The sequence below is a fragment of the Anopheles funestus genome, chromosome 2RL (genome assembly GCF_943734845.2).
Source record: "Anopheles funestus chromosome 2RL, idAnoFuneDA-416_04, whole genome shotgun sequence".
Classification (NCBI taxonomy): Eukaryota; Metazoa; Arthropoda; class Insecta; order Diptera; family Culicidae; genus Anopheles; species Anopheles funestus.
The window spans coordinates 74,571,692-74,589,741 of record NC_064598.1 but is presented as its reverse complement, the minus strand read 5'-3'; the positions used below and the strand labels follow the sequence as shown (position 1 = coordinate 74,589,741).

Sequence of the window (18,050 nt, the reverse complement as noted above, 5' to 3'; positions counted from 1 at the left end):
TACAGTTTTGTTTCTTGTTGCTGTTGTGTTATGTATTGTGTTGTTGCTGCCTGTTCCCCCCTGTACAATTGCATAGGCATAGCCCGGAGTGGTATCGCCTGCCCAGAAAGATGTTCATCGGAAAGGTGCAACTTCGTGCGGAGAGTGAGCGAGTGTGTACAAAACAAAAAAAAAAACACGCCATTACTAGAAGTAGTGCTATGTTAGGATGAATTTATGGCATAAAAGAAATGACTGTTGATTGCTCGTTATGATCATTACACACACGAACCATGCATTAGTGGCTTTATACATCCTGCATTTGTACGAATACATTTGGCTGATGGAGGCGCCCAGTTCTTTGTTCGGACGTGAGATACAAGGCGCCTCCATTGTTTAGTTACATGCTGATAAAAATATGAACATTATTTAGTTAACATCAAAATGGACGCGTAAGCATTACTACGTAGCGCAGAGAAGATATATCGAGTCGAGTATGTTCGAAGCTTCACTAAAATTGTACTACAGTGAAAAACATAATTTCTACAAGGAGTTTAAAGTTTGCAACGTTTTGGAATTCTTTTATTAAACAGGATTTTCCATCCTGTCATTTCATTGCGGAAAACATGAAATCATCATCAAGCACGGAATCATTCATCAACATTGGAGTGTGTGCTATTAGTTTATTTTTTAATATGAACGCTTTCACATACCTCCTTCGTACCTTACCTCCTCCGTTAGCTGTGTGTTTTTGTGTGTATTTAATGGGTTTTTTTCTTGTCTTATTTTAAATGCTAATTAATTTTATGCTATCTGTTTTGGTTAATCGTTTTACTTAATTTTTTCTATATTTTTAATATGTTTTGTGATTTTTTTTTCAATGTTACTCACACAACGTTAACATTCGTGATGCAACGTTTTTGTTTTGTTATTTGTTTCGTACTATAACCGTATGTTTCATCTAGTATAACTAAGTATCGTTCGTATGCGCAAATGTTTTGAAAGTTTTCATAAACAAACACACACACATTTACCATTTGCAAACCGTCCCCACCGTCCCTAAATTTACAGTGAAATGAAAACAGAAACAATAACAAATTTGGAAACCATTTTGAATTTCATTTTCTCTATCGTTTTTATTTCTTTCTTTTGCTCTTTCTTCTTCTTCTCTCTTTCTCTCTTCCGCTACCTTATCTTTCTTTCTCTCTCTCTCTCGTCGTTTAGATTCCGCTCAGTAGTGCGGGTAGTACTTAAGTTTATCATAAAGGGACAATCGAACCAATCGGCTAACGATTGCCATAAGTCTGTCACCAGCTCCACCAGCATCAGCAATGTTACCAATGCCAGTGGTGGTGGTGGTAGTACCAACGGTACTACACCAGCTACCACATGTACTTCTACCACTACTTGTACTTCTACTACTACCTCTGCTACCACCGCTACTACTACTACTACTACTACTTGTTGTTACAATTCTACTTCCACCACTACCACCATATCTTCTACCAGTGCGACGGTGTTAAAGTAAGCGACTAGTATCCATGCTAGCACGTGTTCAATGTGACATTCACACTGTATCCTTTTCACCCGTGGCACCCGCCTGTGAGGTGTGAAAAGGAAGGGGGTTACGAAGCCGCGATGTTTGTTTGTTGTCGTTTATCGGTTTTTATTCTCGTTTGTATTTCGGTTTCTTGTTTTGATTGCAATACAAAAGCAAGAAAAAAAAGAAGGCATTCTTCCACTGTGTCTGCACACTTGTTCGACAGTTTTGTTTGTTTGTTCGTTTTTTCGTCGTGTGGTTACTACTCCAGCACCTAGTAAGAACGTAGAGTTACACGCAAGCAGATGCCGAAGCTACGGGAAAATCACGCCAAAAACACATGTACACACACACAGGAACAGATTGGAAAAGTTGCATCGTTGTTATCTTATTGTTCCCCCCCTTTCCCTTCGCTTGCTGTAGATAGAGAGAGTGCGGAGTGTGGCAGTAGAACACGGTACAAGAAGCCTTATGGTATAAATCATCCTGTTGTTTTGCATTGTAATTACACACAACGACACAACAATTTCGATTTTGATAATAATGTGGGATGGTCCTTTAGAGCCAGTTTCTGTTTTCTTCTGCACAAGTAGAACCAATAATGCTAAATGTAACATGCAAAGCTTTTTTTGATAAATTTTACATATTGTTCGTCTTTTTATGACACACTTTAAACCACAAAAACACAAATTATTTAAATAATACAACGATGGATTATTGAAGCAAATGGAATATTTGTTGGAGGTGTTAATCTTGAATTATCTACTTCAATTATGTTTGAACCAAAAGATAGAATAATGAACCTTTCAATGGAACTTTTTTTTGTACTGTATGAACTTGTTCCAATTTTGGATGAATTGCCTTTCAGGTTTTTTTCTTTTCTTGCTGAAGGTTCGTTCCAATCTTCGTATCAGTTTTCTTTCTCCGTCCGAAGCGATAATCAATTGTTAGCGAATGTTTTAGGGTCCTATTTTCGTCCCCGGATCGATATTGTACTTATATTTCCATATTTTTCTATTTACTTCAGTTTTTTCTCCCCCCTTACAATCAGTTTTCTTTTGTGTGTTTGTCTTCCCTGCTCGTTTTCCCCCCCTGCTTTTCCCCATGCCCAACGTTTGTACGCGCTGTTGTCACTTTTCCTCTATATCTATAATTACCGTTTATCAACTACTTACTCCTTTAGGAACATTTGTGGTTTGCACCGGCGTTTGCTGGACGGCAGCACCCGTCAACTAACCTCACTAACGCTAGCGACACCGTCGACTTCCGGCGCGGGCACATCCTCGTCCGGCTCGAGCGCCATCAGTCCATCGTCGACGGGTACGTCGGTCGGTACTGGTGCCGCATGCTGCACACTTCCACCGGGCACTGGCCCCGGTAGCATTGCGTCCAGTACCGACTGTACGGACAACATGGTGGCCGGCCCGAGCGTGGTTCTACCGCCCGGTGGAAGTGGGTCCACCGAACGTACGATAGGTGGCGTCACTGTCTCGGGTGGACCAACCGGTACCGGGACGGGTCTGTGCGTTGCCTCATCATCATCCTCATCCGGGTTCGATACGTCGATGCTCAACAATGGCACTAACAACTCATCATCCCTCAATCTACCATCATCGCTTGCGCTCAGACGTCCCAGTGCTAACATGTTTGTGTTTACTTCAACCTATTTCCAACTCTATTTTCATCTTTCTCTCTACCTCTCTCTCTATCTCTCTTGTTTTCTATCTAATGTTACTGTTGTTTGCTAATAATAATAATCGATCGTATTTGTTCTCTGTCGTCTGTTGTGTTGTACTTGTTTGTTACTCCTGCATTTCTGTTCTTGAAGTAGGTTGATAATGTTGTGGTATCTGCTTTGGAAAATGATGTTTTTTTTCTATTTTAATTGGCCGTTCCTTTCGATCCGGAAAGCATATTCTGCTGCAAACAATCAGATATTGACTGCGTTTTGTGATTGGCAACGTTGAAGTGTTATCAAAATATTGTAAAACATCTAAATTGTATAATAATGTTACAAAAATTCCACACAAATGTTTCTAAACATTTTTTTCATTTCCATTGAATCGTTTTTTCTATTTCTAAAAGGATAATTTTATGCATGTTCCAAAAACTCTCCACTTTGTTCAAGTTTTTTTTTAAATCACCTTTACATAAGTAGCATTCATTTTGTTTCATTTATTACGCACAATTGTATAAAAGATAAATTTAATTTTCTTGTTTATACTTTTGTTCCGTTTTGTATACTTTTTGTTCTAGTTTTATCTTTAAATACGATAAACGCTTTGTGTGTTAATATTTAATTTCATGTTGCTTTATATTTTGCTACGTGCTGTAAATAATGCTAATGCTTTATTCGCTTTCAATTTAAGTTTTTTGTACATTTTATATATTTAATTCGTTTGTAAAACTTTGTTCCACCGATTTGCTACTAAGGTGCTACCAACACCAGTTTGAAGCGTGGTTCCGCATTCCGAAGCAGTACAAATACAGTGTGTTTTGCTTGTTCGGTACAGTTGGCGTTTATTTGTTGTTTCACAAAAGAAAAAAGCAGCGTGAAAAATGATCATTAACTAAATGTATTATTAATAAAATATTTGTTGTTTCTTCTTTCTTTCCCTCCATCTTCCAAATGATGTATCCTTCCCCGTCACTTTGTCTCTGTGGCTGTTTTCCGTATTTTGAATCATCCCCTTTACACTCGCCAATGGGTGCACTGGTGACGAAATGTTAAGAAACCCCAGTTCTGGTTCCATCCCGATGAGCGAAACCGGATCACTCGATCGCATGAAGTCGGCGGCAGAGCGAAGGAAAAAGGGCTCGGGACACGACGGTGACAGTGGGCCGACGTTGTCCGGCCGCGTTGAGGACACTCGCGTCAACACCGGTCTGATAATTGACGAGTTGTTGAAAAACACCAAACTGGACCACTTAGAAGATGCCGAAAGTAAGTTTTCCATTCGAACCGACTTCCTTTCCGTTTTTAAATCTTTTCTCGCATAATAATCAACCAACTTGCCCTCGTTTTAGATCCCACCGGGCTAGCACTGTACATCGGTAGCGATGGTACGACGATGGTTGGCAGCCACGAGGTACATTCACGCATGCCGGCCGGAGCATTTAAGCAGGTTGTCATGGAAACGCCAAGATAGTAGCAACAGTAGCATCCATTTTCTTCACACTGTTGCAACGCTTACCATCGGACGAAACCATCGCAGTGTGCAGCGACAGATGGTACCTATTCTGGTGGACACACGCGAACGCGCATCAGTATCGTCATGTTCGTCATCCAAATTGTGTATTTGCCATACCTACGTTTTTCGCTAAAGGGCTCGCACGGTGCTACACCGAAGAAAAAAGTAAACAAAAAGTGTGATTATCCGTGCATGAGCGCGGCCTGCAGGTGTTGTTGTACAGCAGAAGTATTTGTGTGAGTCGCTTCTTTATTATTTCACCTTTAATATTGTGTCCTTTTTTTGCGGTAGCCGCCGTAAACTGTATTTCCCAACAGCTCAGTGGGCAGCTCCCATCGGCACGAATCGAAATACGATCATATGAGCCTTGTTCTTTCACCAATAAGTGTGCGTATGAAGGAAATATGTGAATTTAAAATTCATTATCCTAAAATTCGACGTACCGTTCGGGTTTGAGAAAAAATGGAAGATTCAGTTAGCTCACCTAAGAAATTGTCTTTCTACGAACGCATAGTGGTACAGGGAAATGAATTTGGTTTTTGTTTGTAGCTTTTGTTTTAATTCATTTTATTCCCTTTACTACATAACAAGCCCAAAAAGCCGCCGCCGCGCAGAAGAACGAGCACGAGAAACACAAAAGCAAATACCATTAAGCCATTACGTTGTGATAAACTTTAACGGGTTACAGAGTTTTTATTTCCGTTTCTTCTATTCTTACCTACCCTCCCTCCCCCCCGGAGCAGCGTGTAACCGCTGCTATTATTAGTACTACTTCTAATTGGTGGTATTTTTAAATGAAATATAGTTAGGTATTTTTTCCCCTGTAAAAAAAACAGTGTTTCACTGATGGTGCCGTTAGAGCCGTAGACCGATTGCACCTGAAGCAAAAGCGTTTTTTGTTGGGAAGAATTTAGAATCAGTTTTGGCTTAGCGTTGAAAAACATAATAAATTTAAAATAAATTCAGCAGCAGGTTCGAAGCAGCAATACCGAACGGGGGGGACAAAAGAGAAATTCATATGCGAGAAGAAACACAACATGAGTTTGCTTTACAACAGCAAAGAGTAAGAAATAGTATAACAAAAACAAAAAGAAACAATAACACAAACGAATCCCTCCCCCCTTGAACTGTCCGCCCTTTGGGTAAAACCATGGTGGAAAGTGATACGTAAGACAAGCTACTAGTGTGCACGTGTTCGAAACACGTGTATCTCTTGCATGAGACCGCTAGTGAGTGTTTGTAAGTGTGTGGAATGATTCAGCAGGACAGATAAGTGGAGGAAATTGTAAATTGTGTGTTTATAGTGGAGGTATTATTATGAATTATTATTATGTTTAGTGTTAACTTTATTTCTTTTTATCATTATAGTTCGTTCCAGTTAACGTAAAATTGTGAGGAAAGCAAATGTAATTTGTTTATGTTTTGATTTTAATATTATTACCTTTTTTATGTTTTTTTTTCTTTCTCTTTCGTACATTACCATTTGTGTATCCCTAGCGCGGTATCAATCGTTTGACCTGATCTTACAACAAGCAATTGCAAATACTATTTAAAGTGTAGAGTTGGTTTTATATTACGTTTGCACGCACTGTTTAAGTTCCTGCAGCACTGAACCGTGTGAATAATGGTCATCTGATGGGAGCATTCCGTCAGGGCAAAGTTAGTTGATTTCCTTTAGACAGTTTGTGTTACACACCCTCTTCTGTAGTTGGGAATTGGAAAGCTATTCACGTTAGAGCGCTGTATTATTATTATCCCGTTTTATTTCATTCTCTCCAAGAAAAGAAAAAGGTTAGATGGAGTTATTATTTCTTAATATTATTCAGTGTAAATAATGAATTAATAGAACCTAGATGGTATCACACAATCAGCGATACATGTGTGCAGCACTTTGTTGCGTTTCATTCAACTCTAATTGATAGAAATCATGGGGAAGGGGAAGAAAATAAAGCTCTGAAAGGGAAACAAAATAAGCAAGCAATGTAAAATTGTGTACAGATGCACCAGGTAAAACCACAAAAACAATGAACAGTCTCCCTGCGTATAATGTGTGCATCTTAGGCAGGTATCATATTGTAAGGATCGTCCGACAGCATTCATACCTAACAAACAAAAAACAAACAAAGTTCATGCAAGCAAAACGTAAACCTAGTACTAACTCAAATACCGATCAATCAATAGGAAAGGAAAAGGAATAATACAAAATTAATATCAAAGCCGGAAAAGTATCGTACATTTTTTGGTAGCAAAATTTGTTTCCCTGTTTTGTATGGAAATCGTAAAAACAAAAAATTCATCGTAACGTTTGTAGGTAGCACAGTACCGTAGAGTAACAACTATTCCATCGCGTTAACTGTAGTGCGGCTAAAGAAAGCATTTCGAACACTTTGTTGTTTGTGCGTGTTTTTGTTGGCTCCACTAGCACGAGCCGTGTTTTCATCGTGTAGTGTGACAAAGATTCCTAACAGCGCGCAAAGTCATAAGCGCTCGATCATCTGATTTTATTCGCAAGCAGTAAGACGGTATTTGAACGGTGTGCGGAACGATATGTTAATAGTAGCGTACGGAGATGTATTCGGTTTAGGATAATTCTCTGCCACACGGTAATGTCAAGGCATGTGCGCATATACACGGGTGCAGAAGAAGTAAAAACAAAATATACAAACCAACAAATCTAAACACGAAGGCTCAATGATAGATACAGCTCATAATCAATGTTCAAATGTGTGGTGTAGTTATCATGTTCTTTTTTTTTGTTTGTTTCCCGGTTGGAAAAAGTTTCTGGAAAGTTAATCCGAAAAGTGTATGATGTAAACTTTTTAAAAGCGAATTTTAAACTAAAATATTGACTAACTTCAATATATGTACAAAGGCCAATTAGGTAGTTTCTAACGAATTACGCTAGAGGTCGCTTTTTCAAGCGTTTCTTTTGGTATATGCATTATTGAAACATTTCACGGTAAAGTGAAATATTTCACATTTAAAATAGTCAAGCGTTTGATATAGTTTTAATTTAATTTTTCTCATTGTTGAAGGGGTGGAAATGTAAATAAAAGATGGTTTTGATCAGTTTCATTTCTTTTTTAAATTTTATATTGCAATAACAAACGATCTTTGGCAGTGTAAATGGCATAGTTCGTCTTTGCCCGTGATTTTTGTTCGTTTTTACAATGCTTCTTTATCCATTCATTTCTACTTCTGGCACGTGCGCTAATGTATGTGTGTGTGTATGTAAATTTTAAATTGATTCATATGTGAAAAGGAGCAGGGAGAAAGGGGGATCTATTTACACGAAAGTAAAGGTCTAACAACAAGGAAATGATGGCTTAAAGGGGTGTGAGCTTTTCCCTTTTTTTAGTTCGGCCGATTCCTCTTCTGACAAACAATATGCTCAGTCCAATCGATATGATACATGTTTTCCATTCGTGCTAATACTAAATACTATTTCGATGTTTTCTTATCCTATCCATTCCTCTATTCCTCTTCGTCTTTTTTCGAGCGCAAATGTGTGTGTGTGTGTTCGTATTTTAAATACTAATCTTTAACAATAGAACTAATCTCATTAAGCTTATACATCATATACATGTTTAACAGTATAGTGTTAGACATCGAGAAAGATCATTGATAACAGTATACTATGTGTTTGTTACTTAAAACAAACCGGTCCCACTTGAAATCCGAACGCTTGCTGTGGCAATCCGTAATCAATTGGATAGAAGTCAATTATTGGAAGGTATTGAAGTTTGGGTGTTCTCACTTCAAACACCGTCTCGCTCTTGCTACGACCGGTCTTGCAACCGTCCACCAGGACAGTCGGTTTGATCTTGGAATTATCGTACCCGATATCGATCTCATTCTCACCCAAGAACCGTATCGCATTGTCGTAACTTTCGTCCTTCGTGCTGTACCAGGCGACGCTGTTCATGCAAGCGTACGTGAAGTTCTGATACGCCTCTTGCGAAAGAAGCCGCAGGAAGGTCATCTGAACCGTACCGACTGTTTCGTAAGATATCTGAAAGTACGCCAAAACGATTAAAGCTTTTCTATACATTGGTATAGTAACAAAATAAATCGTATCCAGCTCACCCTAAAACCACCGCGCAAATTCGAATACCAGTCGGTTTTGTCGTTCTCTTTGCGCCATGGTATTGTCGGCATTTGGGAACTGTGAATATCTGGGAAAACACACGTTTCGCCGGCTGCCGTCATGTTGCAGAAAACGTAAACCGCATCATCTCCCATTCCAAGGTTCGGATCGATCCAGTACCAGCCTGTTATAAGAAGTAAAATGGATTTGGTGCCTTATTTGCTACAAAAGCAAACTCCCGTTAAAGCAATTACTTACCATCTTTAAACTGTGGATGTCCATGATGTAGATCGCGACACGTCCGCGCTGGGTTTTCCCGCGTTCCGACTGGTTTTCGTATTCGGTCGAGCTCTTGTCGCATCGAGTAGATCGAGCTGTACATATCTAAGAACTTTGGACCAAGATCAGCCGGTTTTGACTTTGATTTTTTCTTCTTGCTCTTTTTGCGTGGTTCCACCTTCAGGATCTCCTCATCAAAGTCGTCCACCTCGAGTAACTCTTCATCCAGCTCCGCGAGTGTACCAACTTCACCAGCTTCGCGCTTCTGTCGATCCTCACCCTTCGTCAAGGTGAACTCGTTCATGCGGAACAGCAGCTCCGGTGGGATGAGCGGTGCATCGGCTGGAGGTCCAGGTGGTCCCGGCGGCCCTGGTGGTCCGGGTTCTCCCCGCAGACCTGCCACACCTTCCGTTCCTTTCGGTCCTAACGGTCCTTCGTTTCCAGGCGGTCCCTGCGGCCCATCGTTACCCTTGAGCCCCAGCGGTCCAAGCGGACCAGGTTCTCCCTTGGTGCCTTCGGGGCCCGCCACTCCACGCACTCCTTTGTCACCTTTTTCGCCAGCGTCACCCTTTAAACCAACCAGCCCCAGTTCACCGCGATGCCCTTTCAAGCCTCGCCGGCCACGATCACCTTTCGGCCCCTTGGCGCCTACTTCTCCCGCTTTGCCAGGTGCTCCACTGTCACCCGGTTTACCTACGGGACCGATTTCACCCTGAAGTAATTAAGATGAAGATGCGTTTATAAGGAGATGCATTTCCTTTCCTGTCCTTTCGTCCGTTCTTCAACTCACCGAAGGACCTGGAGATCCCCTTAAGCCCGTTGATCCCTGAGGCCCGGGCATTCCTTGCGGTCCGGTTAGTCCTTGATTTCCCGGTGGTCCTGGTAATCCACGGTCACCCTTTTCTCCAGACAATCCTGTTGTACCTTGCAGTCCTGCTGGGCCTTCGGGGCCAATTTTTCCCGGTGGCCCGATCTCGCCTGCAGGTCCCGGTGGTCCCGGTTCACCTGGTAAGCCGGATTCACCCTGCTTACCATCGTCGCCATCCTTACCCACGTCTCCTTTCGGTCCAACAAGTCCTGGTTCGCCAGGATTTCCAGGGAATCCAGGTGGACCGGCAACTCCCTTAGGGCCTTCAATGCCCGGTTGTCCACGTTTGCCTGGTGGTCCTGGTGGTCCCGACTTTCCTTCTTCGCCCTTGGGTCCAATAGAACCTTTTTCGCCCTCCTTACCCTCGGGTCCAATCGGCCCTGGCGGTCCTTGCGTGCCAGGTTCGCCCGCAATTCCTTGCGGACCGGGAGATCCTGGAGCGCCAGGACCACCTTCGGCACCGCGTGGTCCACGTCGACCCACTTCGCCTGGTGGTCCTGCGGGGCCAATAGCTCCCGGTGGGCCATCATCACCACGACCTCCTTTCATACCCGGTGGTCCTGGCATTCCTTGAGGTCCGGCCGGTCCAGGTGAACCAGGTAAACCAGTAGGCCCATCTTCACCCTTGGGTCCCGCACGGCCAATCTCTCCTGGAGGTCCCTTCTCACCCGATGGTCCAACAGCGCCCGGTTCTCCACGACTTCCTTGTGATCCAGGCGATCCGACAGGTCCCTTTGTAGGGGTAGCAGTTCCGAAAACGTTAATATTCGTTTAGATGCTTAGTACGATGTCATACATACCGATTCTCCTTGGGCACCCTTGAAACCTTTCTCACCCGGCGGACCCATGTCACCCTTGTCGCCGTCCTCCCCTGGTGATCCTACCGGACCAGGTGGTCCAGCTAGACCCCGTTGTCCAGGCAAACCGTCTCGTCCAACTGGCCCGACCAAACCCTGCTCTCCACGTTCACCCTTTGCACCGGACGGACCAGTAGGTCCAGGAGGTCCAGGACGTCCTTCAGCACCTGGGGGTCCTTCCTTGCCCGATTCACCTGGTTGGCCCTTGTCACCGATCGGTCCCGGAAGTCCGGGTAATCCGAGCTCTCCCTTCAGGCCAGGCAATCCGGGCATTCCCATCATGCCACGTTCGCCGGGGAATCCTGGCAAACCCTGACCACCTTGCGGCCCATTCTTTCCCGGTGGTCCTGGAGGACCGTTCTGACCTTCTTTACCAGTATCTCCCGGCACACCCGGTTCTCCTGGCAATCCCGGAAGTCCTGGAATGCCTGGTTCTCCTACCGGTCCCGGTTCACCTGTTGGCCCTTGCGGTCCAACAACACCAGGAGCACCTATGGGTCCAGGGTTTCCATTTTCACCCTAAAATTAGTCACGTTCATAGAGTCGTGTATGTATTGAAAATAAAAGTAACCATGAACATACTGGAGGGCCACGTTCGCCTGAAGCTCCCAAAGGTCCATCTTTGCCATTGTTTCCCGGTGGTCCTGGAAGTCCGATGAAACCACGCGGACCTTCTGGACCTTGCATACCAATTTCACCCTGTGCTCCGGGAGATCCTGGCTGTCCGGTATCACCCTTTGGGCCAGTGGTTCCATCTGCCCCTCGTCTGCCACGCGGACCTCGGAATCCCTATGTAAAAAGATATCGAGTTATTCCTTGTGATACAACGCGTTTCAAATGGTTACTTACTCTTGGGCCAACTTCACCGCGCTCTCCTTGAAGTCCAGTATTTCCCTACGGAGCAATTCGATACAATAGTTATCATAGAATCAAACACATCACATTAATGCAGTACTACTTACACGTTCTCCCTTTTCGCCTGGCAGACCAGCCATTCCAAAGGATCCTTTGTCACCCTTATCACCTGGTGGTCCTGGATATCCCGGAAAACCCTGTACGCCTTGCTTTCCCTTATCACCAGTCAGTCCCATCATGCCCGTTTCTCCTCGTGGTCCTTCGAATCCTTTTGGACCTTCGGGTCCTTCCGAACCAGGCGCTCCCGTTACACCTGGATGTCCACGTTCGCCAGGAGAACCCATATCACCCTTGTCACCATCATGCCCTAGTTCTCCTTTTTCGCCCTTATCGCCAGCAGAACCTCGTTCACCGTCATCTCCTTTCGGTCCACGATTCCCGGGGAACCCTATGGGACCTTGAACACCCTGTGGTCCAACATCACCTTTGGGTCCACCGATGCCCGGATTACCGTCCCGACCCGGTGGCCCATCAGCTCCAGGAAGTCCCGGAAGACCCGGCTTTCCGTGTGGACCGGGAATACCCGGCGGTCCAAGGTTTCCTTGCGGACCCGGTGGTCCTACTGGACCGGGCGATCCCGTTTGTCCCGGTGCTCCCGGTTGACCCTGCGGTCCCGGATTTCCCTTCGAACCGGAAATTCCCTCCGATCCTGGAAGGCCGGGATTACCGGATGGACCAGGAAATCCACGCGGACCCGAGAAACCACGTGGTCCGAGTTCACCTGGTAAACCTGGAAGCCCCGGAGGGCCGTCTTCACCTTGTGCACCATCATGTCCTTGACTGCCTTTCTCGCCCACTGAACCCTGTCGTCCACGTTCACCTTTCTCCCCAGGGAAACCGGGCAATCCAATAGGACCTTGTTCACCTTTACCACCTTGCAGACCGGTTGATCCTCGCTCTCCATCTCTTCCAGATCGACCACGGCGTCCCTCGCGTCCCTTTGCACCGACACCGCCCCGAGGTCCGATGGGTCCCTGCAACGAACGAACATTTAATTACCACAGAGACTCTTGGCAAATGCGTAGCTAGAAGAACAATTCTTACAGGTTCACCAACATCTCCCGGTTCACCTTTGGCTCCCTCAGGTCCGGGAGGTCCGACAGCACCCGGTACTCCAGTCAATCCCATCGGACCGTCCGCACCTCGCATCGCTGTCATGTGTTGCGAAAGCATTTGTCGCAATGCTTCTGCCTGTGAGTCGGGCCCTTTTTCGTTACCGGCGGAGGTGAGTGGCATCATGAACACGTGTCCTGCCGGTCCGGGGGGTCCCGATTGGCCGCCCAATCCATCACGGCCTGGTTCTCCTTTCGGGCCTGGATCACCCGGTGGTCCACGAGGACCTCGAATGGTCTTAACACCACCAACGATGGTTACGGTGGATTGTGCCGGAAATCCAATTGAACGATCCTTTCAAAACAACAGCCAAACATTAGAATATTTATATATGGTTTAACATTCCACTAAGTTACCTCCTCTTCTTCAAACTCAGGACCATATCCTCTGGAATCGGCTCGTGTACGGTTCACAGTAGTCACACGTGGTTTCGTTGTTGGACCTCCTGCTCCCGTCGGTCTTGGCTCTCCACCCGCTGATGCGTCGTATTCCGGGTCCGGTAAAGGCAAAACACCAGGACGCAATTGATCATACGCTCCCGGTGTGACTTTCGTTCGATTCCTTGAACTCTCTTCCGGTAGTGTCTCTACTGTCGTGACGCGACTTAAATCTCCACCAAACTCTAAATTATTGTAATAATCATCGTCATCTCCAATCGCCTCCAAACCTTCACCATCACCGTACAGATCAACAAAGTCTCTTCCACTACCGGAGGAGCTGGCCGCTGCTGTCTGTTTCCCACGGGAACTTCCAGAGTTACTTCCTCCCGCTACGGATACAGACTCACGTAACACCTGATCACGAATACTTGCACCGGACGCTTGTGAGGTTGCTCTTCCACCAGATCCACTGGAGCTAGTGCTGCTACTACTTTGCTGACGACTAACCGATCCTCCCACTGTACCGTTGCCCACAGTTCGTGTGCTTTGTATCGTAACGGTGCGCGTAACGGTTGAGGAAGATCCCGAACCGCTGGATGACCCGCCGCCCGGACAATCGGGAGCATACCTGGTACAGATGTTGTACGCCTCATCCGGTGTGTTTGCAATTATGAAGAGTTGAAGATCACCCTGGGAAGAATAGAAATAAATGTCAATTACACACTTTGAACTTGCCGTCATGTGTTCATCGTACCGTAAAGAAACCATTCTCCTCGTTTAACTGCAACCCAGTCAGTATTAGACCATCCGTAACAAGCTGTACACCGGGCCTTCGGTTCAGTGGACGCGTGATCTGTGAACTACAATCCAAGATCAGCGTTACCGAGTTCCCTTTAATACTCAATCCCAACCGGTGCCAACGTCCATCGTCAATGCTCACACCGAAGCTGACCATGTTCTGATACTGGTCCTGCTCATCATCTTCCGGATTGCCGTCATAGTAGTACAGTGCAACGTCACGGCCCACCATCAACATCAGTATCTCATCCGAGTCACTCGAATACACCGCAAACAGAGGTGCTCGTTCTAGGTTGGGACTAGCACGGAGCGTTACCAGCAAGGAAAAATCTATTGGAAACCCGGTTGGAAAACTCGTGATCGTGGGTATGCTGAGTACTGTGTCTTGGTTGAGATTGTAGGCTGGTTCCGGGTGTGGTTGATACTGGTTTCGACTGCCATTACACATGCCGGTGGTAGGTGATACGCCGGATGGTAAACTTGGCATACCGAACTGTTCTATCATGTCAACGAGACCATCTGTAAGAAAACAAGGAAAAGACCTTTTTAATGAAACAAATTAACTGAGGAAAAACAATTGCATAAAAAAATCACTATTAATTTATTTAAAGTTTGCGCACTAATGCTCGTCTCAAAAAGAGATTTTAAAATTAGAGGATTAGAGGACAGAAGTAACAGTTTAGTATCCTACTCTATTGCTTACTTTTGGGAATTAAAATGCATTCTAATCTACGCAATTGATTAAAATTTTTGAAATTCACTCAAAGACTAGCGATAATTCGAATACAAAAGTTCTGTACTTTCACGATTGGTTAAAAAATCCCTAGTTGTAATTGGAGATAAACTTAAATTAATCTCAAAGCGATATTTTGTAAATAATCGTTACAATTGGTTGGAAATAAGCTGTATTCTCCATTCTATCAAATGCTGAATAAAGCAGCGCTCAGGAATTAGCACAAGAAGAGCGGATTAGATCTTGCATACACTTCAATTATGAATGCATGTGCAGAATGTAATATGCGTACAAACTCTGTACTAAAATATTATTGTTTTCTATTACCCCAAACGATAAACAACTAAATCATGGAAATATTTCCACTGTTGGAACACTTTTGAATATTTAATCGCTTCACCGAGACTCCACCTCCGCCTGACCGATATTTTTACATTTTGTGATTACGAACGGATGGCAGCTAACATTATGGTGGACTGTTTGAGGCATGGTTCAGTATGTCATTTACAACTGGCCATAGATGGATGTGGATGTGTTACTGTACAGCTTTAAACACAGTTGTCGATTGAAACCCTTCTTCCCTTGCGCTAGAATGTAGATTAATTACAGCACGGTCAATACAACACGTTGGCCGAACATTGTTGCTGTAGATGTGCAGCGTTACCGGGGAAGTGAAGCGAGTGCAATGATTTAAAACCCATAAATTTCCATAAGCCTTCATTGACCGAAACGCACCGTACAACTTTCGCCTGGAATCGTGACATTTGCTGTCCGATTCCCATGCTACGTGGGCTGGCGTGTTTACGCAGATTAACAGGATGGCGTTACAAGCGTGTTATAAACGTTGCAAACACGGAATTTGCTTATGATGTTTCAGCGGCATGATAATCATTATGATTACAACGATTACATTACCCTGGTGGGTCGAGTGAGAGTGTGGAAGAAAAGGGGTTATGAAGGAATTCAGAAAAAAACAAATCCCACTGGGTGTGTAATACCACGGATTTTACTCGTTTTTAACCTTTACTACATGATTTTTTTCACTGATAGAAAATTCGATCATTTTTACTTTGTTATTCATTTAGCTTTATTACTTTGATCTAGTTTAATGCTCTTATCTGGGTTGTTCCAATGATAGAGTCGCTCCCAGTGGTCCACAGTTTGACGTAGTAATAAGATTCCCATAATTAAATTCTTTAAGGCTTCGGTTTACGGTAAGGTTCGTATGAGGCAAGATTCAAAAACATGAACAGACAAGCGATTTGCTCATGTGGCCAGTATTCTTTAAATTGTGTTGTTGTGACGAATAAGAACATAAATTAGGATTTAAATAAAATGAGTGTTTTAGTAAATGAAGTTTAGATTTTATTTGGGCTTTTGCTGGTCCAGTCATATTTTGTCCAAACCTAGTCTTTAACTGATGCAATATAACAAGGACTCAAAACGATAATGGAGTAAAATTTATATAAAAACATCTGAATCGCCCAAATTACTCCCAGTTCCGCCCAATAGAGAGGGGAATTGGACAATAAATAAAAAGAAATTTAAGAAAAAAGGTACGGTAAATAAAAACATTAGAACGAATGAAGAATTTATGGAGTTTAATGGCCAAAATAGTAACTGAAGCAGCTCGACAGTTTTGAAACTAAATTCTGTACCACTAAAATCATGTACTCCATTTTCAAATACTTAAAATTGCCAGATAACCAGTATTTATCGACTAAGACAATTTACAGATACAAAACTTTACCCGATCGCCTAGAAATATCCAAAACCCGTTGTTCGACTAGTTCGTTTTAACTCCCTTCTCAAGTCACATATTAAAAAAAATCGCATCATTAGTATGTTAAACTGATTTAAACACATGTGCTAAACAACTTACCCGTCCGAGGTTCGGCAGCTGCGTACACGATCAACCCACCAACGATCATCACCATCACCAGCGCCGCACTAAACCATCTTGGGAGGTTCATTTCGTGGCGCTTCCTTCGCCCCCGGGGACGATGGAAGGACATGCCGTACTGATGCAACTGCTGCATGCCCTCTGGCGGCTCGGAACGAACGAATGTTCCACTTGTGGCGCATACACGCAGCCGTTTTTTCCGTATCTTTCTCCCTAGCTTAAGACCGTACTCGTACTTGCTTGCACTTTAGCTTCTTTTTTTTTCTTGCTCAGTATACACGCACTCATACACACATTCATTTAACAACAGTTGGACAAAATTGCGGACGTTGATTCGTCACTTCACATCCCTGTCGCTTCCGGTGTCGGAGGATTTCACTAAAGAGAGTAAGAATTTGAACAAAACGGAAATTTAAGAATTTAAATTAAACATATCAACAGATTCTAATTAATGGAGCAAATCAGACAATTTTTGAAAGATGAATGGAAATCATCACGAAATATGGAACACGAATGGGGGAAAAAATCACCACGAAACTATGTCACTTCCACTGAACTAGTTTTTCCTATTCTTATGATCCTCTTTTCTGGAACACACTTTGCTTTATTCTTTTTTCGTTTTCAAACGTTTCTTCACTTTATCAAAACTGCCACTGTCGGCTCTCTTTTTCTTCTAAGGCCAAGCAGTGTAAGCGTCTTATCAATACGAGTAGTTGGGTCACACTGAAATAGCATCATAATTAGGCTAGCAGCCGAATTTAAGCCACGTGGTGAGCAGGAACAACGTTTGATAAACCACCCAAACTAGATCAAATCACTAAACATGGCGCGCACGCATTTCCTTAAAGATGGCTACTTAAAATCAGTTTTCCCGATTTGTGTCATTTTGACACGCTTCCTTATTTGCACAAGCTCCATCTTATATTCACTATGTTCGATACTCCGACCATTCCTTCCACAGAACCTACTTTTCACGGCTCCTGTTTTCCGATCTGCAGGCCACGAACAACGATCACCGACTGATCGGAAGCCGGGCTGCGCACAGGCTTTTAGTGATGGGGCGTTAAGAAGCGTTTAGATTGCGTTGCCTCTTGTACACGACACTTGGCTAGTTGCCGGGTGCGTGGTCGTTCTTGTTACTACATCTTTGCTTGTTCTTATGCTGTAGCTGGAGAAACGATTACTGCCGTCGATGTTGGGTGGATGCGACGGTACGAAGTATGAAGTAGGACACACACAGTTTAGCGGGATAAATTAATAGCACAATAGTGTTGAGAGATTGATCTTTCGTGGTATGTTTTGCTAAACTACTTTTGGTGGTAGTTGTTTTTGCCTTATTCTGTACTTATTGTCAAATGATATCATCCGTACGTATACATGTGTTAATCATGGTCGATATGTTTTGTT

At 43.8% G+C, this 18,050-nt stretch overlaps 2 protein-coding genes across 10 annotated transcripts in view; one reads left to right on the top strand and one right to left on the bottom strand.

The window, feature by feature from the left end:
- LOC125766578 (nuclear pore complex protein DDB_G0274915) overlaps positions 1–7,389 on the top strand; it is an 80,337-nt gene extending 72,948 nt beyond the window's left edge. For 4 of the 9 annotated variants that reach the window (XM_049432669.1, XM_049432670.1, XM_049432668.1 and 1 more), the window contains exons 9-12: positions 1,204–1,503; positions 2,703–3,164; positions 4,252–4,463; positions 4,547–7,389. In XM_049432669.1, coding sequence (XP_049288626.1) covers positions 1,204–1,503; positions 2,703–3,164; positions 4,252–4,463; positions 4,547–4,668 — 1,096 coding nt within the window. In that variant the 3' untranslated portion in view covers positions 4,669–7,389. The remainder of the gene's footprint in view (positions 1–1,203; positions 1,504–2,702; positions 3,165–4,251; positions 4,464–4,546) is intronic. The other 5 variants (XM_049432672.1, XM_049432674.1, XM_049432673.1 and 2 more) reach the window with 5 other exon arrangements.
- Positions 7,390–7,770: 381 nt separating this feature from the next.
- On the bottom strand, positions 7,771–17,778 carry LOC125766575 (collagen alpha-3(V) chain-like). The gene is made up of 13 exons (XM_049432656.1): positions 17,612–17,778; positions 16,623–17,021; positions 13,964–14,526; positions 13,186–13,899; positions 12,761–13,123; positions 11,764–12,690; positions 11,651–11,695; positions 11,384–11,590; positions 10,745–11,320; positions 9,867–10,676; positions 9,056–9,788; positions 8,797–8,981; positions 7,771–8,722 (listed from the first exon to the last, which is right to left on the bottom strand). Exons 2-13 carry the CDS (start codon positions 16,777–16,779, stop codon positions 8,357–8,359), a joined length of 5,646 nt encoding a protein of 1,881 aa, XP_049288613.1. The 5' UTR covers positions 16,780–17,021; positions 17,612–17,778; the 3' UTR covers positions 7,771–8,356.
- Positions 17,779–18,050: the final 272 nt, after the last annotated feature.